This window comes from Chaetodon trifascialis, chromosome 21 (genome assembly GCF_039877785.1).
Source record: "Chaetodon trifascialis isolate fChaTrf1 chromosome 21, fChaTrf1.hap1, whole genome shotgun sequence".
NCBI classification, from domain to species: domain Eukaryota; kingdom Metazoa; phylum Chordata; class Actinopteri; order Chaetodontiformes; family Chaetodontidae; genus Chaetodon; species Chaetodon trifascialis.
Window position 1 is genome coordinate 6193099 of NC_092076.1, and position 26237 is coordinate 6219335.

A 26237-nucleotide genomic window follows, 5' to 3' on the forward strand; every position below is an offset into this window, starting at 1 on the left:
GTTTACAGCATGTTTACAGCTAAGTGAGTCAGCTTTGTGACAGCAGAAAACCAGAGTTAAGCCCAAAGATGGCTGCTTTAACCTGTGATGTCATGTCATGATTGAGGGCCCTGAAAATGGAGAATGTGGTCTAGACTTCAGCGGATACTGACCGCCTACACGAAACCACAGACGTTCACAAACGCCCACGAATAACATGACCAACAGAGCTCAGAACGTCTACAAACTATATTCTCACAGGAAGCTTGCTGTGAATTAGAGAGACGGGGTCGGGTAGGGCTCAGGTTTAGATTTTGGGATGTGGAGGTGATTTTCTTCTTTAGTTGTCTCGACTCTCAGTATTTTGTACTCTTATTTCACATTAATTCATTGGCCTGCCTCCCTGTGTGGGGAAAACAGCAGTTTGCTGAAAACCCGGCACCTTACATCTCTCCTTGCTTTAAATCAGGCAAATGTTTTTTGTTCGTTGTCCCCGTTCAAATAAAGATTTGTGAAACCTCTCTCATTAAAATACGCGGCCACCACTGGATCCTTGGCAGGTATTTTATTTCATATATAGACGCTTTCTGTAATCAAATGTGAGTGCAATCAAACAACAGCAATACAAACATTACCAATGCAGTCTGAGAACCAGGAACAGGGTTAAAACAGGGAGTTCACTCACTCTACATAGCGAGCAGCTAGTAACCTCATGGACAACATTAAAAAAAAAAAAAAAAAAAAAAAAAAAACAAAGAAAAAACTTTCCACTGTCAGGACGGTCCGCCGTCATGTGTACTTCCAACCATGATGGTGGGGAGGGAGGTTGGAAAGCCTGTTTGGCCCACAACCCTCCTGCCCTAATCCACCTCCTACAGGAAGTCCAACCAGTGATACAACAGCCCCCCCCACCCCCCACCCCCCGAACCGACCCACCACCCTGCCTCCATGAGTCCCAACTTGCACTTGGCTCTTCAGTGAACAAGATCACCTCCCATTTCCCCATCATGATTATCATCGTCAACCTCCTAAAAGTATCAAGAAAAAAAAAAAAAAAAAATCAAATTCATTTCCACTTCTCACACGGCAGGAGCCAATCAGAGTGCAGAGGTCCTTCGGGTTCAGTCAGTCTCAACCAATGGCTGTCCATCCGGGTCGACTAGCAAACCACGTAGCTGTACATGTTGAACCAAAGTCCTCATGCAGTGCCCTCGAAGGTGGCACATCACATACGTGCACAGGTGGAAGTGAGGGGTGGGGTGGGGGGGTGTTCATGGATTGGTGTGTGTGTGTGTGTGTGTGTGTGTGTGTGTGTGTGTGTGTGTGTGTGTGTGTGTGTGTCTTTTAAGAAGGGAGAAGCAAAGGTGTTAGGCAATTATCAGACCCAGGAGCACAAAAAAAAAAAAAGTCCAGGAGAAGAAGAATTACATACAAAGTCTTTATCCACCGTCTGTCTTCTCTTGGCCCTCCTCGAAACACTCTCACACACAAACTCTCTCGCACACACACACACAAAAACACGCACACTATAGGTCCTCATGTCATTTTGAAGTCAGGTGTTCAAAGTCAACATTCAAGAAAAGAACAAAAAAACAAAACAAAAAAAAAACACCTCAATGGTAAAAATCATCTCTACCATCACAACGCTTCAGTTCATAAAATCTCGTCATTTCTGAAAAGTGATTTTGCTTTCCTCCAGGTTTAAAGCAGTATGCGTGTGTGTGTGTGTGTGTGTGTGTGTGTGTGTGTGTGTGCGTGTAGTTGTCGTTGTCGTCTTTGTCCCGCTGCTGCAAACACACACACATGCACAACCAACATACGCACACTCACGCACTCCAACACACACCACATGTCCTCTTTTAGTGGAGAAAGACATGGCGCAATGGAGAGACACTCCTCCTTCGGGCGGACGCACCGATCACCAGGAGGAGACGGGGGTCGTTACCACGGCTACCAGGGGTCTTCCAGCTCGCCGGCACTCTGGGTGAGTGAAAAGAAAAAGAGATGGAGAGAAGCGTATGTTAGCTTTGTGTCTTTCAGTTAAAACGCTGCTCCTGATGCCGTGAATGATGTCAAATTTTGAACCTGGCTGCCCTCTTTTATCTTCTCGAACTGGACGGATAATGGCCAAAGACAGCGAGGCTCCCCCGCTCAACCAGAACCCAGACCTCTGATGACTCACCTTGCGGAGAATCACGAGGCCAACTGTCAGACTGCAAAGCAGGGGGAGAAATGAGGGGACGGAGTCCCTACAAGCTACAGAGCTCCCCTCCCTTATCTTTAGCTTTCAAACCCGAGAGCCGCCGTTGTTTTAAAGGAGACAATGGACCAAAATGTCTTCAAAAGGTGCGAGGTGTTTGACCCGGCCACCTGTCGAAGGTTACTCCAAACAAACGGGAGGCAACAGATCACCTGAACCTGAACATTTTCACATCAGACTGGAGAAATTAAGGGGGAATTTAAAACAAACCAGAGCTGGTGGAACAGTGAAAAGACAGAACCAAGAGTTTGATTTTGTTTCGACTTAGAATAGAGTATGTTTTACGATGACAATTAAACTCATCTTGACTTGGTTAAGGAGAGAAATTAATTTAGAATGTGCTGAATTTATCTATTTAATAAGGAAAATGGTAGTAAGAAAGACAGGACAGGCCGTGGCTAGCTGGTTAGCATGCTAACGTCAGCAGACATCAACATGACACAGACGTGTTTGACAACATCAACAGCTTCTTCTTCACATTCTGTTGGTAATTTTTATTAACATTCTTAGATATTGCACCTTTAAGCAGCTGAGATGAAAGAGATGAGATGAAAGCAGAGTCAAGGCTAAGGAGGAGGATGAGGAAGGTGAGGATTTATCTGTTTGAGCTGTTCCCAAAAAACTTCACAGCCTACACAGAAAGATACAGCACATGAGGGAATACGAGGAACGGCCCTGTGTCAAATGCCTTCTTATTACCTCGGGCTGTGTCGGGGATTTCTATGATTTTTCCTGATATACAACTGACTTTGAATGGGGAAATATTACTTTTTCTGCTTCAGGACAGGACAAAAGGACAACAAACACAGCTGTGAGTCAGACAACGGTGACAGATAATCATACACTGGACACAAATCATAGCATCATACCTCAAATCATTTTTATTTGTTCATTTGTCAATAACTGCGTGGATTGATTTGGCCCAACGTAATCACATACAAATACAACTCATACACACGCAAACACACATACATACACACCCCCTCTGATAGTTAACACACCCCCTCTGATAGTTAACACACCCCCTCTGATAGTTAAGTGCCTTATGTTGAAAAGATAAGTGCATGCAGGCATTACCATGGTCACTTGGTACCGGGCATTACAGACGTACAATAACCTCCCTCTACCTGTTCTCAAAGACTGCTGGTTCATCCAACTTTCACAATAAAGCGAGTTTCAGATGAGTTGTTTTCAACAGCCATGACCTCTCAGGAATGAAATATTCTGCATGTGGGCTTTTATCAAGGTGCAACACATTCTGCTTTCAAGTAACACTTCTGAGTTAAATACTTCAACAAGTACTGGATGGATTGATATGCGGAAGAAACATCTGACTCCTCCATTAGTGCCATCATCAGATCAACTTTTCCACTGCTTTTCTCTTCAGCTCATGACAGAATATCCACCAAACTAATGGCAGGATAGCTGCCAGCCACAGCTATCTAACACATGAAGGCAACGTAGCATGCTAGCATGTTAACATAATGAATGCTACTCTAAGCAAGCTGATTTGATGAAGACCTCCAAATGGTTAAACGTTAGATGTTAACTTGTGTGTTAACAACTGTAGGCATGTTAAGATGTTTGGCATGTACGTGTTAGCCAGAGGGTGTCGCTAAAAGAAAGGCCATATCGTCACCTAAAGCTCGACTTTCATCTGTCTGAGATGTACTTTGTCAAACAGCTGCGCTTAAACTCAGGGGTGATGATTTGAGAGGAATGCTAATGCTAGCATATTACCAGTGATGACATTAGCATTCAGCTCAAAACAGTCAGTGTTATCAAGCATTTAAAATCAGGTAGTTGTTAACACGCATGAAGGCATTTTACCATGCGAACATTAGATACCAACAGTCGCTCTGTTCAGGACTCCCTCCCTGATGGCTTGATAAAAAAGCTCCAGGAAGCAGCTGCACTTCAGCAAAGGCGGAGCAGTTAACCAGACGCACATTTGCTAAACCAACCACGTCCTTTTCTCTGATAAAAGCAAAACATAGTGTTTGATAAAAGCACACTGTGCTTGTGACACTTGTCCAAGTAGCTCTTCTAGAGCAGTGTCTTCTTCACCTCAGTGTGGAGCCATACTGCTCTCATTACTGCCCCCCTGAGGCCAGAGGGCAGAAAACACCCACTGGTGCTTCACAGTGACACAAAGGTGAGATTTATGCTTTATCTGACACTTTCTGGGTCTACAAGAAGACAAGATTTCAACAGTGAAGACTAACTGCAGGTTCTGGCACATCTATGTCTGGTTAATGACCACACTTCCCTTAAAGTGCAGTGCACAGCCACCTCCCTCAACTTTTCTATGGCACCACCCAGGACTGTCTCCCATGCAGCAGATGAGACAGTCCCAAGCAGGTCTAACTGTTTGATTTGAGCTGCTACTGATGAACCAAGAAAAAAACACACTGGATTAACGCCTTGATTATTGAACCCTTCATCCATCCAGTAATGTCTGGAGTGTAATGAGCAATACGGCCTTAAAGGGTCGCTAGCATCTCATTCTATATTAAAAATGTTAATTTGATGGCCCCTTTGCTCACCTGGTACCAGTATGTTTACTGACACATCTAGATCACGGTGAATAAAAAGAAAAGACAGGAGCAGACTTCAACGTCTTTGTGGGTGACTGAGGCAGCGTGCTAACACGTGGTGATGAGGAACAGGGTATACTGTATGTGGTGAGGGGATGATTTTAATGAAGTGAAGCTACAAACACACACCCACCAGCCCATCTACACAAGTGTCCCTCTGAGTTCAGAAACTGCACACTTTTTCAAAACCCAGACCGCTTTGAACAACCTGCCATGGCCGAACATGCTGATAAATGGGCGAACACTCACCCGCCACCAAAAGCACAAATTTCAGGAGTGATGGTTGGTCTCTTGGTCAGTCACTCAAACTCATGCAGACACACGCGCACACACACACATACATATACACAACAGAGTGTGTTCTGAGTCTGTAGATGGAGTTGGCCTGGAGACAGTGCAGTGTGTTGAACACAGCTGCGCTTCAGAGGGTCTCCTCTCCTTTTCTTTGTCAGTTCGTCCACTGTAAGGAGGAGTGTGGGTGAGGCTGGGGGGTGAGGCTGGAGAGGGAGGGGGGGGTTGGAGTGGGGAATCAGCCAGAAGCCATTACTGGTATATGTAGGCCATGGAGTGCAAGGTTCATTTTTGCTTCACCGGCCACTTCTGCGTGTGTTAATAATTTGTTACTGATTATTTTCGATTATAAATGTCAGACTCTGATCGGGTTGTAAAAGTGGCAGGCAAATTTGGGGATCCAAGCCAAGGCGGTCAAGAGGACAGGGGGAAACACACACAAAAAAGAAAGACCTATGTGGCTCGGAGACAGAACTTGAACAGACAGAGCGGCCATTTTTATTTCTACTGCATTATTAACACATTCATGATAGCGGTGGCTATTGACAGGAAGTGGCCGATGTGTCCGCTCAAGTTCTGTGATGAAAGACAGAGGCGGAGCAGTCGTAGTATATCTGTCTACAGCTCTGGGGTCAGATGGGTGGGTTGGTTATGCGGGCGGGGTGCTCAGTCAGAGGAGGGATCGGACTCAGGGGCGGGCGCATCTTGGCTGGCCTCCGGCTCTGCAGTGGCGGGTGAGGGCGGGGGCGAGGGGGGAGAGGGAGGGGAGGCGGGCTGCTCCTGGCCGTAGCTGTCATCATCGTGTGTCCTCCTGCCCTCCCCTGCTCCCTTGGCAGCGCTCTCCCCCCGCAGGTGGTAGGCGGCCAGGGACTCCTCCAGCACCGTGCGGTACTGCCCCCGGTGGTGCAGGCGGAACTGCCGCAGAGCCTCCAGCAGATGAGCCGCCGCGCTGCCACCTCCCTCCTCACTCTCCTCCTCCTCTCCCCCTGCACAGGCCTGAGGTGACACGCCAGGGGTCAGACTCTGCAGGCACGCTCCATGGTCAAACACACACATCAAACAGCGCACAAATGTTTACCACACACTAGCGTGACGATGTCAGAGAGACATTCTTGCACCAGTCGAACAGGCCCATGCAAACGCTACTTCTGACCCTGTGACCAACAACCCTTTGTGATATTCGCTGTATGGTGTAACAGAGGGAGAGGGAGGGGAAAGGGAGGAGGGGGAGGGGGTCAGCACCCACGCAGCCCAGAGAAAAGAGCCTGCGAGTCAAGACTCCATTGACGTGAACATGACAAATACACTCATGTGCCCCTCAGAGAAACACACACACACCTCCACCATCACACTCACTCTCACGCGGTTTAAAACCTGACACTGATCTTTTCTTTAGAATAACATTTGTAAAGTTCCCATGGCCTTGACAGCTATTCCTCTAAGCTACCGTAATACGAATATTATATAAACTGATAAGCCGCGATTCTGAAGTTGAAATTTGATTTGAGGCTGCAAAGCTGTATTTTTCAAGTGCTCTCAAGTGGATTTATATTGTCCAGGAAGTTACATGAAACTTTGTATCTACAATCAGGTGATTTTTAAGCTCATCTCAACATATTTTCTTGTGCTATGCAAAGCATCTGAAATGTTCATCTCAAGTTACTGCTCAGTGCTGTGTGTGCTTTGCAGTACCGGGTTAACTGTTGAACCCGAGCCTGCCGGTTCGTACTGGAGCGCGACGCTGTCATCGCTAACCCTGTCCAACTACCTCATGTCTCATTCACATGTAATAAAACACCTATCCACGCCATTATCAAAATGAATGCAAACACGGCTATTGTTAGTTCTAACAGCTGTCAAGCTAGCATGTTAGCATTGGGAAATTCTGGCTGCACGTTCTCTGCCTTACTTGTAAGACTAGCTCGCTATAGCTTTAGCAATATGTCCGCCTAGCCCTGTGGAAGACAGTGAGCAGACAGGCAGGTAGGCCATCTAATCATTTCATTCTGGCTGAATGAAATTTGATTTCCTGACTGCAGTCGCGATACATTGCCCACTCTGGCTTTAACATTCAGTGAATATTGCATGTTGATACAGTCACAGTTAGTGTTTTATGACTGGTGCTGTCTCATCGTAGTCATGTGAAAAAAAAAAAAAACTTTGCTGACAAACATATTTCGTCATAGTTTAGACTCACCAAATTAACCCTCAGTTAAAGGGCACTAATTCAAGCATGACTACAAAACACATTTAGAAAGCTTCCCTGAATGACAACGGCATGATTGTGAGTGCGACCTGCCTTTTCCTGCCCAGTTCGCATGAGTCATTTTCATGGTGAAGCTGAAATTAAGTAGAATGATGTGATCCCATTGGTTGACTTTTCACCTAATTGCGCCACACAAGACAGAAGAAGAATGGAAAACAGCCTTGACGAAGCTGCTGGAGTGATTTCCAGCCGCAGAGGTTAGTTTAACTTGCTATTTCCACTACATTTTCAGTACACTGTCAGCACTGCGAACAATATGTTTATCTTTAAAGTCACCCTGCAGTCAAAAAGAAGTTTTTCTTCCAGTCCCTTCACTTTGTTTGTGCAGAACGCCGTGTGTGCAGGGTTTGAAACCAGAAGTCTGTTTGCACACTCATCTCCTGAAGGAGGCCAGTTTCTCTGTTCAGAGATCCTGATTTTACAATAAGGGGGGAGGAGGAGATGGAGCCTGAGCAGTATTTGGAGAGGATCTTTAAAAGCCCTTTTTACTGTACACAACTAAAATATTCTGGTTGGTATATTCAACAGGTTTCAGATGAAAGGCTCCTGATCTATTCAGGTGCTTTAGTTCTATCAAACTGTTAGCTCAGGTCAGTTAAGTCATGAAGAGCTTTGTGGAGGTCTTAGTGTATATCCCACTTCAGCGAGAAACACATAATTGAAATGGGCCGCTACTGACTTCGATGTTTTCAACGTGGAATGCAGTCAATTGAGTTTCATTGAGCCTGCCAAGGTTATTCTGTCAAGTCTACCCTCCACCTTCTTCCACACTTAATTCTCTCTCATTCTCTAACGCGCACACACACACAGTCGAGTTACCATAATTTTTGGGGACATTGCATAGACTTGCATTCATTTCCTAGAGGTTTACTGTAGCCACAACCATAACCACTACTTGCTTAACCATAACCGTAACCTAAACCTAACCTCAACCCAAGTCTTAACCCTAAAATTTAATGATTCACATTATGGGGACTTGTGTTTTGTCCCCATAAGGCAGGCAAGTCTCCACAATGTGACTGTAAACACATACGTGACACACACACGCGCGCATGCACACGAGTGTCCTTGTCTGGGCTGGTGTGCGTTTAAGGGGTCATGTTGGGGATGGAGGGGGGGGGGTTGAAAGGTTGGAGAGGTGAGGGGTTTAGAGGGTGATCAACTCACCCCTTCCTCTTCTCTGTGAGGGTTCAGCTTGTTGTACACGGCCTCGATCACGCTCCGTCTGTAAACACACACACAGCTCGCTGCTTAGAGAAGACAACAACTCCCCACCCACTGCAAACAGTCCCGCTTCATCCTCTGCAAATGTATATTGATTAACATTTTAATGGAGGTACGAAAGCAACCGAGTCGATACTTAAGAGTCTGCTATTCGTGCATAAAGAGACTACAGAAACTCTTAACGAATGCGCGTGGTGGTTTAAGTGTTTGGAGGAGTGTTATCTACATGTTTGTAAGTTTTGAAGTGCATCTGTGTTGTCCATGTTGGAGTGCATTTCTTTCTTTCTTTCTTTCTTTAATGAAACATGAGAAAACTGTAAAAAATGCCAATCAGGGCCCAAGTTGACATCTTTAATTGCCTTTTCAGTCAGATGAAACACAAAGATATTCTGTCCACCAGAATTTAAGATAAAGGAAAGCAGGAAATTCTCACGTTTAAGAAGTTGGGACGAGAATTTTTGCGATCTTGGCTTGAAAAATTGCTTTTATTGGTTGATCAAGTCATTGATTAATCAACTAACTGCTTCAGCTGGATGCATGGGCGTTGCCGGATCGGAGCTTATGGAGATGTAACCAATCAGAGAGGGTTTACAGGAGTATTTGTGGAAATACTCATGTCTTATTGGCTGCTGGGTTTCTCTCAATTCTTCTAATGATGGGGTTATCAGGGCAAACACTAGCTCACAAAGTCTGTGTGAGGAAAAAATTGATATATTATGTGGATTCTGATCATGGAGTTACCACAGCTGTCATAAAACAAAACTTCAGGCTACAAGCTGAACTGATGAGTGAGGGTCAGGTGTCAGTGATGGTGATGAACGTATCGAGAGCCTTCAGACGGTGGACAAACCCATCGCCTGTCACATATTGCCTCACCAGTTCGCACTTTATCTAAAAAAAAAAAAAGTTGTTACCATTGCTCTGTCCTCCCCATCTGTGTGTAATCTGACAGGCAGCTAAAACAGCACAAGACTCACATTCATAGACTGCGTAGTTCTGGTATTTTCTTTTAAAGGCCATCTTAAAACACACCCTTTTAAGAGGCTTGTATGGCCGTCTATCTCCTGGACAATATTGTACATGTTTTATCTTATTTATTGTTTTATCTAATTAATCTGTAGAGCTCAACAAAAAACTTGATTGACAGAAAACGAATCTGCAATAATTCTGACAACCGATTTACCATTTTAGCCATTTTTCAAGCAAACAGCAATTGACAAAAAAATCTCAGTTTGCGGTGTCTCAGCTGCTTTTCTTTGTCATATCTGATTGTAAACTGAGTATCTTTGACCTTTGGACTATTAATCCATCACCTTGGGCAACGGGGGGTTTTATCTGGCATTTTTCACAATTTTCTGACGTTTTTTAGAAACTATGATTGGCAAATTAATCGATAATGAAAATAACATTTATTACAGCTGTTATATATATCTGATGTCCTTTTTACACAATTATGTTCTTGAAAGTGCTTTGCAAATAAAGTTATTATAACTAGCGACTTGTGAAGTTAGGGATCAACATATTAAATTATGCAACATTCTGGTGGTAAATTATCCACAAAAAACGATGTATGTGGATAGTGGACAATATTTTACAGTCTCTTCTATGTGTGTAAAACGCGCTTCAGCGTTGTTCCAGGCTGTATATTTACTTGCTGGCCAGGCCTCCTCCAGGTGGAAGGTTGGGGATGTTCTCTGTGGCAATGCTCCTCAGGACAGACACCAGGTCAGGGACTCCAGCCTCCCCACAGTTTCCCAGCAGCTCTGCACACAAACACCGAGAGGACAACAGCTTTGTGAGCGGTTATGTTGTATGCTGAGGACATAGTACATTACACACCGTGATTTCGGTGTTAAACCACCACCTGCCTCTGCAGAAGCTGAGAAATCACCCATAGCAGTGCGGAAAAATCAGATACACCACCGCTTGCCATTTGCAGCAGCACTGTGCAGCAGACTGATTTCAAATATTTGTACTACCTAAAGAATGTTTATTTTGTCCTGGTTATGTCCACAGAAACCGAGCACAGTATGTGGCCACTTGTTTCACTTAACCTTTTTAAAAACACATTTTTGAAAGAGGCATCGAAAGACGGCTGAGCCCGAAGAACAGTGTGGGCATTTAGCTCCCACTAACAGTTACATGCTTAGAAAAATCTACCAAACGTTTCAGGCACAGCGCGGTTTAAATGCTTGATGTAAATTAGGAAGATACAGGATTTTGTTTCACAAAAAAAAAGATTAATGGTCCATTACCAAGACTAAGTAGATAAATGTAACTGTCTGTGTATGTGAACGTGTACACGTGTTGCGTGCGCTGACCCTCAACACGCGTCTCCAGGTATTTATCCAATTCCTCTTCTTTCTTCACAGCCTCCTCTGAGACCTTGGGAGCTCCAGGTAAACACACCAGCACCACACTCATGTTGTCCCTGCTCCCCTGCAGGAACGAGGACAGGCAGAGACAGAGCAAAGAAAGAGGCAGATGTAATCTATGTAGTGCATAAGGTAGATTTTGCAGTTGTTAACTGAACAGGGACTCTTGTACAGGGCAAACCACTCGCCAGCAATGCAGCCATAAAGTTCTTGTTTAAAATAAATTCAGAGCTTCCTGTGTCAATATAAATTCGAGGCCAGCAGTCAGTATTTTTAACACTACTTTACAAAAGCAAGAGCCAAATAAACACTGATTACAAGCATTAAAGGGAAAAACTTGCAGCTACAGCTGCTCTTCATCGTCAAAGCTTTCCAGTGCACAAGATTTCAGATGGTATAAGTACTGAGTGACAGTAGCTCCAGCCACAACGGTTAGGAACTGTGGCCTTACTGAATCTGAGAATGGTATGTCAGCCAATACAAATTTTCTTTACACAGCCCACACCATGAATTAACATTTTTAAACAACTGCCATCAAGAAACACACTGAGCAGGATATTTTATGGTAGAAAAATGATTTGTCACTACACTACATTTCTGTACATGAATTTCTTTGCATTTCTTGGCTGGGTGTAAACAACGCAGGTCTAAAAATGCACAACAAAATCATCTCGTGTCTTTTACGAGGTAGGAAAGGTATTAAACATGTTTGTTGGTTTGCAAGAAAACTCCACAGGGCACCTTTTGATAAATTTGGCCTTTTCTTGTGATGTTGCTGAGATTGGAAAAGAAGGATGAGTTTCGATAAACAGCTTTTCTCCAATATAGAGAAACGTTGGAAAAACAACCCAGTTGTCATAAGCCATTTTCGACAAGATGCTGTCAGTCAATTTTAGGAAGAGAATTCCTTCTGTTAACAGATTAATTGTTTGGTCTATTAAATCTTAATACAATACTTCTTCCAAAAGCACAAGATGACTTCTTCACATGCCTGGTTTGGTAAGACCAACCGTCCACATCTTTGATTTATAAGAGAAAGAAAAGCAGGAAGTCCTAACTGAACAGCTAGAATCAGCAAATAATTGGCATTTCTGCTTGAAAAAGGCAATTAATCAATTATCAAAATGTCAACAGAGACTGTTTAGATTGCTGCAGCTCTGAAACCTTCATGGAGTGTATTTACTTGCTGCATCATACAAAGAGACTGGCACAAGCTCTCGCTGGAGGCCTGAACACTGGACATTATTAACTGGCGTTTATAGGACACACAGTTACAGACATGGTAGAGGTCTGACTTTAAACCAATGGACAGTCACCTTGTCATTACCTTGTAAAAGTCAATGTGGTCAGGGTAACTTTCTGTAAGCGTAGAGTGTCGCATACATCACAAAAGGGAGCGGCAGCAGAGCAGATTTACGACAGCGTGTGGCTGTTATTTGAGATAACCCGTCCAGGAAGGTAAAAATAACTAAGCTGCGGTGCACTCGCTGGTTCCTCGAGTAGTCTAGACACAAAATAAGTGATACGTTGAAGGCAGAAGTCCAAGACGTTCATCGGTGGACAGTTTCAGCCGAGGCAAAGAGCGAGTCTTGCTTTTTGGTGGATCGGCAGCTGAGAGGGCCGACGGGCCGGGACAGAATTGAAAGCAATGATGAATTATTCAACGTCTGATTTATCTGATCTCTCGCTGTGAGATGTTAAGTTTTATTAAATAAACATTACATCGTTTGCGTTACATCGCAGTATTTATGCATAATTTATTTCTGTATATTCGATGATATTTTGTGTATTTATGTCATACGCTTCAAAAGAAAAACGCGGGCGGCTTCTGTTGTTTTTCAATTCTAAGAATGAGAGGTAAAACTCTCCTTACGACCCGCATCGATGCACCATTTAAAGCAAAGACTGAACCGTTTTAACTAACCATTTCTGCTGCAGTAACCACGTTTGACAAGTTGAGATTTATCTTATGCATTCAAGTCTGAATTTTCAGATTAAATTTATGTTTCAAAGCAATAAAATGACCAAAGACAAGCTGAAAAGCAGGTAACTACGTGCACACTTTCAACTCTAATGATCATCATAAGTGGAGTCAAAAAAAAAAAAAAAAAAAAAAGCTCACCTTATGCAGACAGGTGTCCACCACTGAGTTACAGACTTTCTCCAGGTCGTCACACACGAGGAGTCGTGAGCGGACAAACTCACACAGCTCCTCATTGGACATGACATCCCAGATTCCATCGCACGCCAGCACCACGAACTCGTCTTCGGCCGCCCGCTCCAACACGCACACCTCGGGCTCGGGGCTCACCAGCTGCTCCGTGGGGCCCTTACCATCCACACATTTGTAGTCGTAGTCCCCCAGGGCCCGGGACACAGCCAGGGAGCCGTTTACCCTCTGGATCATGACCGAGCCGCCAGCGTTCTGGATGCGCTCCTTTTCGCGGGGGTTGCAGGGCTTGTGGTCCTGTGTGGAGAAGCCCACCTTGGTGTCTCGACTCAGCACGGCCCGCGAGTCGCCGCAGTTAATGAAGTAGAGGTGGGTCGGGCTGAGCAACACGCACACGGCCGTTGATCCGCTGCGGTCCAGGCCCTGCCGCAGGTCCGAGAAGCTGCGCATGTACTCGTCAATGTTCAGGAAGCCCGAGCGGATTCCATCTTTCACGCCTTCCACGGAGCAGGGTCCTGAACTGAAGTCGGCCCCTCCTGACAAGATGTGTTCCAGCAAGTGGCCGGAGCAGTAGTTGGCCACCCGGGAGCCCGCGTGGCCATCGTAGACAGCAAAGAAGGACCAGTCGGCGAGTCCGTGGGGGAGGCCCACCACAGCTGTGTGAGCGTCCTCCATCTCCACCCGCCAGCCCTGCATGGAGCTCAGGCCGTAGCGCAGTCCATTACCTTCACCATGCGCACTATGCTTCTCCGTCTTCGGCTTGTCCAGGAATGCACCCATCACTGCCTACAGCTGAATCAAGGAAAGAGAAGAAGGACACAAAGAAATGGAACCGTTACACCATCAGCAGCAAGGACAAAGAAGATAATCTGTCCCTCATCGAGTGAAAAACAAGTTCATGAGGAGGGCAATCAAGGAACTCAGTTTTGGTCGATCCCTCTTTGCTCTTCATTGTTACTGTTCTTACCTTCAGTCACTGTAACTGAAGTTAAGACCTCAGAGAAGGAAGGAGGGAGGCGTGACAATAACACTGCCAACTTATTAACATATGCTTTCTAGCTTTAACATACACTGAAATGACAAACAATCAGGACAATCTCTTACTTTCACTTTTCTCATTATAAGCTTTTGTTGGTAATCTTTCAATACAACGTTTAAAACACAACAAATGTGAGTGAAGCAAAATGAACAACGTTTGTCAGATTACATAATATTCTATTGTCTATAGTAATATCACTGGTCCCATAAATCCCTGAGTAAACCACCAGTTTTTGGTGTCAGTGGTTCAGTAGGTCACTTCATACTGTGATTACAGAGTGCTTTTAATTACTCAATGGATGGTGAGAGCCAGAGATCCTGACAACGAGACAAAGATAGCAGAGGAGGAACCACAGAGATGAGGATTACGCTGCAGCTGTAAAGCTTCTTTGAGCACACAGAGCCTCTCTCACTCAGAACACAAGGCAACCAATACTGTTAGTTAACTAGCTGGCAGAACATCGAGCGTGATAATGAATCAGCAGGGCCTGAAATGCTCACCTGCCAAGAGCTGAATGGGAAAGAAACGTGTCTTTGAGGGTTAGCTTTCGGTCTTTGCCTCTACTTAAACTTCCATTTAACGTCCGCTCTGACCACCACGCGCTCTCTCTCACCATGAACCACAATCAAAGGCTCGAGGTGGATGCAGACGCACTCAGGCAGGCAGACAGACGGCGTCTTTGTTTTGTTCGTCAGCGTTCTGAGTGTCAACAGACTGCGTGCAAACAACTCAAGGAGCTGTGCTGGTTCAGGTACTGATGGGATAACAAATTACAATAATGTGCAGGCCTGCCACAGTTATCACACAATCTCCTGATCTTGTACATTTTGCATCATCCTTTGAATCGTTTCCATTCACTTGTATGAACATGAAAAAGAAACTAACAAAACTGTCATATTTCGATCACTATTTCCACCTTGTTCCCCACGGTTTGAGGTGTGACTGGTGCTCTGTAAATGGTGTCATCTTGCTGTGCACCAAATAAGGCTGGATTAGTTGGGAAATAAACTTTACAATAAAACAAACAAATTCTTGTATTTACATGCTCCAACAGTGCCAATAAATGTCTCCTCTTCTTCACAGGGTGTATATGTTTTGAACTATTGTTAAGATGATACTACAATAGTGGCATAAAATAAACAGAACGCGACAAATTGATAACTAATCAATCATCAATTTTATTATTAATCATGAGGATGGATTTTACTGATCTTGAAAGTTATCGTGGCACCAGCCTATGGTGGCTCGTTGGAGGACGTTCCTTTCTAAAGTCAATATGAGTGTTGTTTGGGTCCATTAAAGGTACTGGGAGTCAATGATAGCATGCTACAAGCTAACAGAGCTAATGGAGATGGCCATAAAGGACTGTTTCATCCTGCAATAACTAAAGCTGTTCTGTGATCATTCTCAGAGGGGTAAACGGGAGAGAAACCTTCCCATAGATAGACGGAAAGGATTTGGTTGCAGAGTGAAATTAGTATATTTCTACCTGATTCAACAATAACAAATGAAAAGGCACTTGGAGTGGCTAGAGTTATGCTTTTCTGTTAAAAATGTTATATTATTTTGGTCATTATGTCAGACATTTTTGTTGGTAATGTACCTGAAGACATTAGCAGTACCCCCCTGGTCCTTACCCTGGCCACAGTCTTCAAATGCTCCACTGCCTTACACCACACCTCTGGCATTTCTGACCTGCGCCATACTTTCCCATCACACCAATCAATTCTGACCTAAATGTCAGCAACTGCTGCAGTATGGAGCTACTTACATTATGTACCGCTTGGCTGGCGTAGCGCTCATGAGATCTTGAAATCAATAAAAAGCGATAAAAATCGAAAGCGCCCTGAGCGCATCTTTTTTCCAACATATTGATTTCTCGCTCAGCATTGCCTCCCACATGAGCGCCCAAAAAAGGCTGGTACATGCAAGGAGTGACTACAGCTGGTTTCAGAGGAACGTGTATCTGTCTGCTCTGCGCATGTGTGCAGTGTCATAGTCTATGTGTGTGAAAAAGAAGCTCTATAAATACACCAGGCCGGTGTAGATTTCATGTCCAGGGTGGGGCAGTGGGCTACGCCATTCACATTTCTATTGCTTTGCTGCTGCATGACTGTATCAACAGAACTCCCTCCATCAAGCTCTCGCCACCAGCGACTGCCACTCAGAAGTAGCCTATATGTTCATGTATGGTAAGAAAGCTTGTTCACATATGCGTGTGGGAGAAAGAGAAATCTGTTATGTTCACCAGCAGTTATTCTCTAAAAATAAAACAAACACACTGCCAGTGCCTAGCAACCACCCACCCTGCAGGGCAAACATCCAGGCTAAGCTTCATTCAGCGACATCCCCCTCTCTAGGTCTCTCACTCGCTCTAAAACACACACACACACACACACACACACACACACACACACACACACACACACACACACACACACACACACACACACACACACACACACACACACACACACACACACACACACACACACACACACACACACACACACACACACACGCCTGGTAGAGAGAGGAAAGGGGAGTTGCATCATCCATCCATTAAAGCAGTCGCAGCAGCCAGACCCTGAAAGGAGACGTGCAGACTGCGAGAACACATGCAGATACGATGAGATTTCTCTGGCTGACAATGATACAATAGACTGCTCACACACACACACACACACACACACACACACACACACACACACACACACACACACACACACACACACACACACACACACACACACACACACACACACACACACACACACAATGCTACAAAATATCTCCACTGAGACATCAGACTGAAACCAGGAACTCTCAGCCACTTAACCTCCTCAAAACTGCTGTCACCCGTGCTGCAACCACAGGTCGAAACCAACGCCCCCTCATGCTAAGACGCACATGTCTGCCAAAAACCAGTGGCTGCGAAGAGGGAAGTGGAAGGTCGGGGATTACATAATGCTGCAGAGAAGATGATTGCTGCTGTGAGAGCAGGCACACTCGCACAAAACATTTAATGCTATCCTGGAAGCGAGGTAAAGGCACAGCTTCCAGCGCTATCCTTGTACACACATCACTACATACGTCTTAATATGCTGGGAGTCACCCTGTAGGTTCATTCCTGGCTCTCCAGACGATCTGATTATTGGGGATAGCTTGGGATGTTATTTACTTGATTTTGATTTAATTTCAGTCTGAGGGTTAGAATGTCTGCAACAGAGGATGTGTGTTTGGATAATGTCATTGAAGACATTTCAAGACTTTTCCTGGGAACTTCCAGACCATTGAGTTGACACCTGCATCTCAAATTTTGGGGAATTTCAAATTGGCTTAGTGCTGCTTTCATGAACCGCAGTGGAGAAAACAACAAAGAAAACAAGAGCCCTTGTAAAAGGGCAATGAAGTGGGTAACAAGACCAAGCTGATAAATCTTAAACAAGAACACAACTGCTTTATCGTGCATATCAGACAAGCTCATGATGACACCTGGTACAAAAATGATTAGCCAGCTATAAGAGTTAGCTTTATTAGCTTACATGTTAGCTAGACCATCTATTTTTCCCTATGTTGGGTCAACAGTTATTAGTTGCTTGGTACTTTAATCTTGTGTTTCCTGTGCACTGTGACATTTAAGTAGAGACTTGAGAAAATATCTGACTGAGGGTGGGAGCAGGACTAACCGCAGATCATAATTTAGCTAACTTAACTAGCCTTCTTGCAAATGTTAGCCAGCCTGCTACTTTCTGCTAATAATCTGTAACCTAGGTCAGGCAGGCATGGTGTTTAATTAATCTTCTTGATTGCCTCAATAATTTGTCTCAGCTTAATTAAACTTAGCCTTCCCCTTGGTTTCTTAGGCAATTAAACTTTCTTCCTGTCTGGACATCTTGCTGTAATTTATCACTTATTTAAACACTACATCGTCTTCACAGAAACAAATTGTAATCTCAGTTTTGACTGCAATCCTCTGTAAACTTTCCTAACTTTGTGTTGCCTGACTACAGACAAATTCTCTTTTGTATACCTTCGTACAGCACAGTCTGTGAAAGATTTCACTTTTTAAGCACTTTTATCAAGACGTGTTCAGCAGATCATGGTGAACTGGCCAAATCTTAAAAATATATTCATCAATTTCTATTAAAATAAAGGTTAGAATATACAAAACTTTGCACGTCTTTTCATTCTTTCATCAGTTTCTATAACAACAAACTGAGACTTAGGGGGAAAATGGAAATTAAAAGTCATGAAAACAATTTCACTTTGCTAAATCTCCATTATTAACAAAGGAGCAACCAATGAATGCAGTTACATGGGGCTAACAGTGAGCCACCACCACAACTGTGGAGGTCAGACAGAAGCAGTATTTTAACGTTATCTTTTCCCTATGGCTTTGTGTCTTAACCAATCTCAAGACTAGTCCTTTAAATTACATCCACATTTATTCAGACCAAATTCATCCGTCAGAGGGGGCGACTGCAGATCATGATTAACTCAAACATCTCTGCTTCGCCTCTCAGTATAAATGCGTTCACTTCCATTAAGGCGGCGGCACTTAAAACGCAACAGATAAATCAGCCGCAGGATTCGTCTATAATGTCAGAGTGGCTGGACAAATCTGTCACTAGTGACTGGTACGGGCAAAACAGAGTCCATCCTCCACGGAAAATGGCTAACAAGACAGCAAAGTCAGTCTGAATAATAGAGTGGTGATGAAATGGCCATTCAGTGTGAATACCAGGCTGGCAACAAACTCAGGCTCATAGACTTGGCACAATGGTCCTTCACACCAAACACCTACATGGGAATAATACAAAGTCAGAGGAAGCACACAGGACATGAATGATCCCACAACATGAACTTTCAAGACACAAAAACAGCCACGAGCCTCAAGACCTCAAAGTCTTGATGAACCTGCATTTCCTCTCGAAATTCACAAACCTGACAAACAAATTAATGAAGCGTTCGAAGGTCTTGTCCACTTGTTGGCTCACAATTGTTCAAAGTTCCAACACTAGAGTTGTATAATTTCACCTGAACATGTGACAGACAACTGGCAAACAATGTGCCAAATATCCATAAAATTACTTATGCTTTCCAGCGTTTACACTTTGCTGTGGCATTTTCATTGGTCCAACCCATGTGATGGACGACTGATGACCACCTTAAGGGAATACCCAATAAACACAACATGACTATGTGATATTTCCCCACATTCACGAGGTGAAGAGGACCACTTGAATGCACCATTACACCAACCAACCGAGGGTGAAGGGTAGTGTGCGAGGACGACACCAGGTCACATTTCACAGCCACATTTGGACAAGCCTCTGGAATGGGACAGCCTCATCGAACTCTTACAACGTATTCAGTCTTGAAATACAGACTTTGAAGCAGGCAACCCTGAACTGGGACACAGGCCATGTTGTGTAATTGGTTCCCTGTGTGACAGTAATGACTTCCAAAGCCATACCTTCCAAATATATCTAACTGTACACCTGAAATTCATTAGTGTTGCACATCTAAATCTGTCTTTTTATTAGGGCTGAGGCCACAGTGGTTCATCCATCAGGTTATTAGTCCTCTGCCACCCCTCCAGAAATCAGAATGGACTCCTCCACGTCACTTTTCACTGTGCGACACTGACGCCAGCATGAACAAGAGCAACACATTTCTTAATAATGGACTGCTGCAGACGTGTTATTTAAATGAAATCTAGCATTTTGAATGACGTTTAAATGTGCTTAATCTACATGGTAGAAGATAAACCGACCTACCAGTGTGGCTGAGGATGGCAAAACTCTCAAACTCAAGCAACAAAGAGATTTATCCATATGCCTGAAAGATGCATGCAGCACTTCAATACCTTTTATTGACCCTCCATTTCTTCATCTCCCCTTTGTGCACTAATCTGCTGCAAAGTGCTTCCAAGGTCGGCCATGCAACTCCTGAATCACACCAGTCAATGGAAATCACTCAGGTATCACTTGGCTCTCCTTTGACCATCAAGGTTTTCACTTCATGACTCTGAGATGACAACAACTCTAAAACAAAAAAGGCTCATGGATAAAAATTGCCACTTGACAGGTTTACTGACATTTTCAAAGCTGGGCGAATGGTGGCGAATCTCTGCAATTTACAACTAAGTGTGACTCTCAAAATCTGAGGTAGTGAAGAAATTAGAAATGCCTTGTTCTGTCCGTCCAAAACATCAAAACCAAAGATGTTCATTCTAAAATGATACAAAACACAAAAAAGCAGCAAAAGGTCATATTTGATTCAGGTTTGAAAAATCTCAGTTGAGCAACTGTAGTGATTAATCCAAATTGTTGCAAATTAACTTTCCGTTGATTGACTAATCAGTTAATCGACTAATTGTTTCAGCTCTAAAGACAATCGAACTGTTTGTAACAAAAGGTCCTGTGCTGTCTGAATGTGGAGAAGAAAACAAGAAGAAAACCAGCTGAACAACAGTCCTGGAAGCAATTTCCTTAATGAGTGACTTACAAACTGAAATAAAGATTATGTGGGATACCAAAGATCTTATATTCCAAGATGATTTCACTGATGAAATCAACACACACACACACACACACACACACAGAAACATATCTGTATGGCTCAGTGCTACTCAGCTGCCCGCATGTTGATGACATTTACTTCTTGCCTCAAGTGAGCAATCTAAGCAAGTAAATGAGAAAGCTACAGTTCAACTGATTTACTCCACTAATAATTGTGAAACACTTCTCACAGTGATAATTTTCAAACCAGTGCAATTTTTTTTTCCTATTATGGACAACCAATGTTGGCTCCTGTATTTTTTAAAGCAACTTATGACGCCTACAGTTCCTTCAGAGCTCAGTCAAGGTCTTTCAGATCTTGTCAAACTCTAAAATAAGCTTGTTGACTGTCTCACTCTCTCACTGACACTGTGTTTCATCTCCTCCTCAGTCTTTACACACTGACTGCTGACTCAGATAAGATTATCAGCTATTGAACTCCTCACGTATCTAGCTAGCAAGGCACAAGCCCAACACCAAGTGATGTCATATACCGGTCACCTGTGCATCTTATCGCAATCTGATATACTGGAGAAGGTGAGTAGGGTGGCTGCCTGGCAAAATTTCAACTCTGCACAATACAAAATTAATGATGACATGTGAATTCACCATAAGCCTCATCTTAGATGACAAATCTCTGTAATACAGAGGATAATTCAGAATGGCTCAATCATCTCAGATCACATTAAGGTCCCAAACTGAAAGGGTAATACAAAAAAGAGAAAAACTAGTTTGCACAAACATTTGGGCCTTCTTACATGGGAAGTCAAGAGCTTCTCGTTCAACATAAGCTCTTAGCGAATACTCTATTATTTTTTTTATTTTTTTTTTGCATGCAATCTGGAAACGTGTATCAGTAGTTGGACCAGTGCTCTTTGTATTGCTGACAGAGTGCCTGCTCATGAATAAGGAAACCTGTCATTTTTTTTCATTTTGACAGTCGAGGGGAGACTCTTGTTTTGGAGTGAGTCAATCTAAGAATAAACTGTGGTTGCCTGAAAACTTCCAGAAAATCCTACTGCAATAGACAGAGACAAATCATTAACAATTTCCTAAATTATCTATGGAGAGAGCAGTATGCAAGGTTCATGAAGATATCTACAAAGGCCGTCACACTGACGCTGATTTCTCTCGAAACATAAAAAACAACAGCAATGGCTCTTAGAAACCCACGTTCATTATCATTACTTATGGCATTTTTCAGTCACAGTCTCATAAGTTACAGCAGATGACATGTGCTCATGTAGGCCTGCACAGGTGTATGTCTAAAGTAAAGTCAAAGTTACAAACCCGGCCCACATTTAGGATCAAGGCAATTCCTGTACATCTGACACAGCTGCTCTGGGCCTATGTACAATATGTAGAAAATATCACAAAGAAATAAGCATACCAGTACAAGCAGCTGGCTGTGCTGCACCATCAATCCAATGATGCTCGAAGCACAAACTTGAACTTGACAACTGTCATCCTGTTCGACCAATTAACAACTAAAACAATGAACACAATTTAAACCACAACAACTGTACCTAATTATTAGCTTAGATATTCTTAGTTTGCATTTCAGTATTTTGTTATCATGTTTATTCAGTTCCAAAATACCCAATGAGTAATATATTAAAACAGTTACGCTATATATTGTTATACACCTATATATATATATATCAGAAAATGTTATATATTCTAGGTAAATAATGAGCAGAAGAGACTGGGGGAAGTGTTGGGAAAAGCAGTGAAACATGACTAGTTAAAACACTTCGCCAGTTTGTAACTAACATTAAGTGTTATCTACTGAGATTACGTTTCATGTGTGGTGACTGATTTCACGGGCTTCAACAAAGATACCAGACGTAAAAACGTGTGCTTGCAGTTATAATTATCCACTAAGGTCACCGCATACACAACAGAGCATAGAGTAACTTAGCTACCCGACTAGCACTGCATGAATTTTTGTTTGACACATGTTGATGGATAACTCTGAACATTAATAATGCTACCAAGCTACTTTTTAAATTAACTGAAATTAACAGGACCTACGGCAGTTTGTGGCTATGTGCTTGTTTACATATGTTGTTATATCGTTAGAAATACCATCACAGTGCCAAGCTAACGTCACATAGCTAACCACTGACACCCATATGACAAAGTCCGCTAAGCTGTCATTAGCTAGTTATAGCTAGTGTAGCCAATATCATGCTAGATTAGCTCGCCTGGGACCAGAATAAGCACTGGAGGCCAACGTGTTGGACTGTTAACATTAGTATTACCTTAAATTTGCTTCATTCAGAATTGCTTTACCATCGTTGGCGGTAGCCGAGTTACTTTTAAACTTCAGATGATGGATCAGGTTTTATTTTGGCACTCATCTGTTTGCACGCTAACGCTATTCCACAGCACAATTTATGTTGCATTAACCAACTGGCTGTTTTTGGAAATGCGTTTCTGTGTTAAATACCTATCCACTGATCACATGCTGAACTCCATTCCCCTTAACACTGGTCCCTCCACGGAAAGGCCTAGTGTGCTAGTGTGTTGACATGAGCTAATGTTAGCTGGCTTGCTAATGTTAACTTAACAGTTAGCTGTCGTTAGAGCCAGCGCATTTCCCCAGCTTGTCAAACTCAAGCTAATGACGTTAGCGTACATGCTAGCATGCTACTTACGTTTTCCTGCTCCTGTGAATGTAGATCCAATCTTGATTATGTCCTGGATTCTGCTTTTGTGTGAAGATATGTCGGTAACCTAGCTATCTACGGAGCTAACGTTAGCTAGCTAGCTATGTTATGTTTCCTTATTTGACAAAAATAATCGAGATTGGCCTCAGAAGAGCGGCGATAATTCCTTTCTCGGTGGTTCCCTGCTTGGACAGCGTTGATTTTTACGCATGTTTGACGCCAGTTCTGTCTCTCACATTAACCGAAGACAATTCCGATCGTTCCTAAACAAATATGGACACTGAGAATTGGTTATATTATACAACACTGACAAATCTAGCACTTTCTTCAATTGAAAGGCCAGCGCTATCCTTCGACTTTGGGTGCTGAACAAGAGGAGGTGTTATTTTTGGCATAAGGTCGGTGATTGGTTATAAAGTCAAGGCGAAACGTCAGTTAATTGGCTGCTTGCTCTGTCAATTAGCGCTGCCCCTGTCCAAAGCTACATTTTCATTGGTCAATGACTGAAGTTCTGTGACGCAAAGGATCTGTTACAATACACTCGTAACTAGTTTTGGCGTACGCCGAAGCTAGTCTGGATAGGCGGAGTCAGTTTTGAAATATTAACTTTCAACCTTGCGACAGGAGGCGATTGACTGCAAACTGGCAGAAAAGACTCTAAATATAAATAAAATGAAAGGTGGTACAGTTCAAATATTTGATTACCCTTATCCTTTATAACTTTGGAAGTTGTCACATATACGGCAGCTAATGTCCCGGAGAGAATAACAAGCGCAACCCAGATCAAGTACAGCTTTGATTGGGCTCCATTGAAAGAACAGAAGAATTGTTCCATTTTCCTAAAAATCACTTGAAATTCTGATAATTTAAGAATTAATACATACCTTTTAAGTTTTCCCCACTCACATTTAGCCTATATTTTGTGTAGACAGGTATATTTTTGAAAATGAAACCAAACATGATGAAAATCTCCTCACGGGGAAAGAAATCTAATCAGATAGAAACTGTGATGACAAGGATGTGGTGAAACTGAAAGATCATCTGTACTGTCAAAGCCCAGCACAAGCTAATTCTGTCTGCTTATGTGTGATTGACTGACCTGTAATAGTTTCAATCAGCTAAACCTGAAACCTTTGTTTATTTCATGAAATAACACCTGTTCCTTAAAATAAGCGTCTCTAAAAATGCACCTTGCTTTCTGGGAGAGAGACCTGAAATGGTAACAGACAAAATCACATGTTGTCCTCACATGTAGTTCTGACTGTAGTGCACAAAAATGTCTTCTTTATAGGATATTTTCACTCCTTATCTGATTCTCAACACACACCTACACCTTGTTTGGAACAAGCTGCTACACCTGACCATTGACCCCTGATTTATTATTATGTGACACATGTTTTTTTCTGCATATATCAAAGGAAATCACACCGATCATACCTCGAGCTGAGGAATGTCATAGGTGATGGTGATTATTACTCCCACGCTCTTTAATGCTAACCTTTTTAAAAAGGAACTCCGGTTTCAGGACAGAATCTAGTTAGGTGGTGCAGTTAAAGCCAATAGAGGAAGGACACACTTCAAGCTCAATCCCGCCACACATATCTGCGATAAACACAACCTGACACTTTACCCAAGGCCTGATTACCAACAGGCACAGTGATGAACTTTCCTCAGAGCCACAGAGGAGTCAACAGGTAGTATTGTGTCATAGAAAACTCCACATATAAACAGAGAATGGGAGGATCAGAAGGGTTCAGAACAGCTTGCTTAGCCCTGGGGCCACTGAGCAGGATAATGTAGTTCCCACAAGAGGCTGCACAGTGTTCAGTCTGAAACCATTCATAAATGCAATGCACTGGACCCAATACAGCAGACTACCTGCTTTGAAGAGGAATCAGGAAAGAATAAGTTAGCTTTTCGTTGAAATGAAAGATGTCAAATTGCAAAATGGGTCAAAGAGCCGCAGCAGGTCTGGTGGTTCCCCACAAGACATCTCACCGTGAGAGATATGAGTCTCATTTGTTAAAAAAAAAAACATTTTCTCATTTTCAAATAATCTAATAGCTGGCTTTTTTTTAAGCTGTTTTGGTGGGGATGAAATGCAACAAATGTCCTGGACTCAAACCAGGGATGCTGCAGTTCATGATCAGAGCAAAAACCCTCCAAATCGCCAGGTAGACGTTTTTCTTTTCTCCAATATCAGAATGCAGTCAGGAAGTGAAGGAGAGATTTCAGCAACTAGAAAATATTGTTTTTGATGAAAGGTTAAAGGTGCAAGCTTTGAAGTTCTGTTGCATGCAGCGAAGAGAAAATTAACAATACAAACAGCCTCTTACAGGAAATAAATTATGTATTCTGAGCACATTTTTATTTTCTCCACAACTGCAAAAAGGAGATCCAACCGCTCTGTTCACAGCTCTGCCTGGCTTCTTCTCTACGGCAGAGTTGGCCGAGGCTCATGGGTGTTGTAGTATTTTGAGCCATCTGTTAGGCCACACTGCCAGAAAAAGCATCATTGCTCAGAAAAAGAGTTGAACTAATCAAAAACTGGTGGTTGTAACATGAAGCTAGAGGACTGTGACACCACCAGGGTGTTTCCAAGTTGAGAAACATTGAAGGTGTCGTTAAAAATGGGTTCTTTTCAAGCAAACTCAACCCTTTTCTCTGTAGTATAAGGGCTTATTTAGAAGATCACACACATGAAAATATAAAGAGGTAGATTTGTGGGAAGCCTGGACCCAGTCTTGAACTGCCAGAGGATAAATAAAGACGATGTTTTAGACATTTGAACAAGCAAT

At 43.1% G+C, this 26237-nt stretch overlaps 1 protein-coding gene across 2 annotated transcripts; it reads right to left on the reverse strand.

The window, feature by feature from the left end:
• Positions 1-506: 506 nt before the first annotated feature.
• ppm1bb (protein phosphatase, Mg2+/Mn2+ dependent, 1Bb) lies at positions 507-23810 on the reverse strand. 2 transcript variants are annotated; one of them, XM_070990237.1, is made up of 6 exons: positions 23428-23810; positions 13115-13954; positions 10939-11056; positions 10269-10380; positions 8561-8618; positions 507-1959 (listed from the first exon to the last, which is right to left on the reverse strand). In XM_070990237.1, exons 2-6 carry the CDS (start codon positions 13940-13942, stop codon positions 1930-1932), a joined length of 1146 nt encoding a protein of 381 aa, XP_070846338.1. In that variant the 5' UTR covers positions 13943-13954; positions 23428-23810; the 3' UTR covers positions 507-1929. The 2 variants fall into 2 exon arrangements, with proteins under 2 accessions (XP_070846338.1, XP_070846337.1); XM_070990236.1 differs by lacking the exon at positions 507-1959 and adding an exon at positions 4312-6123.
• Positions 23811-26237: the final 2427 nt, after the last annotated feature.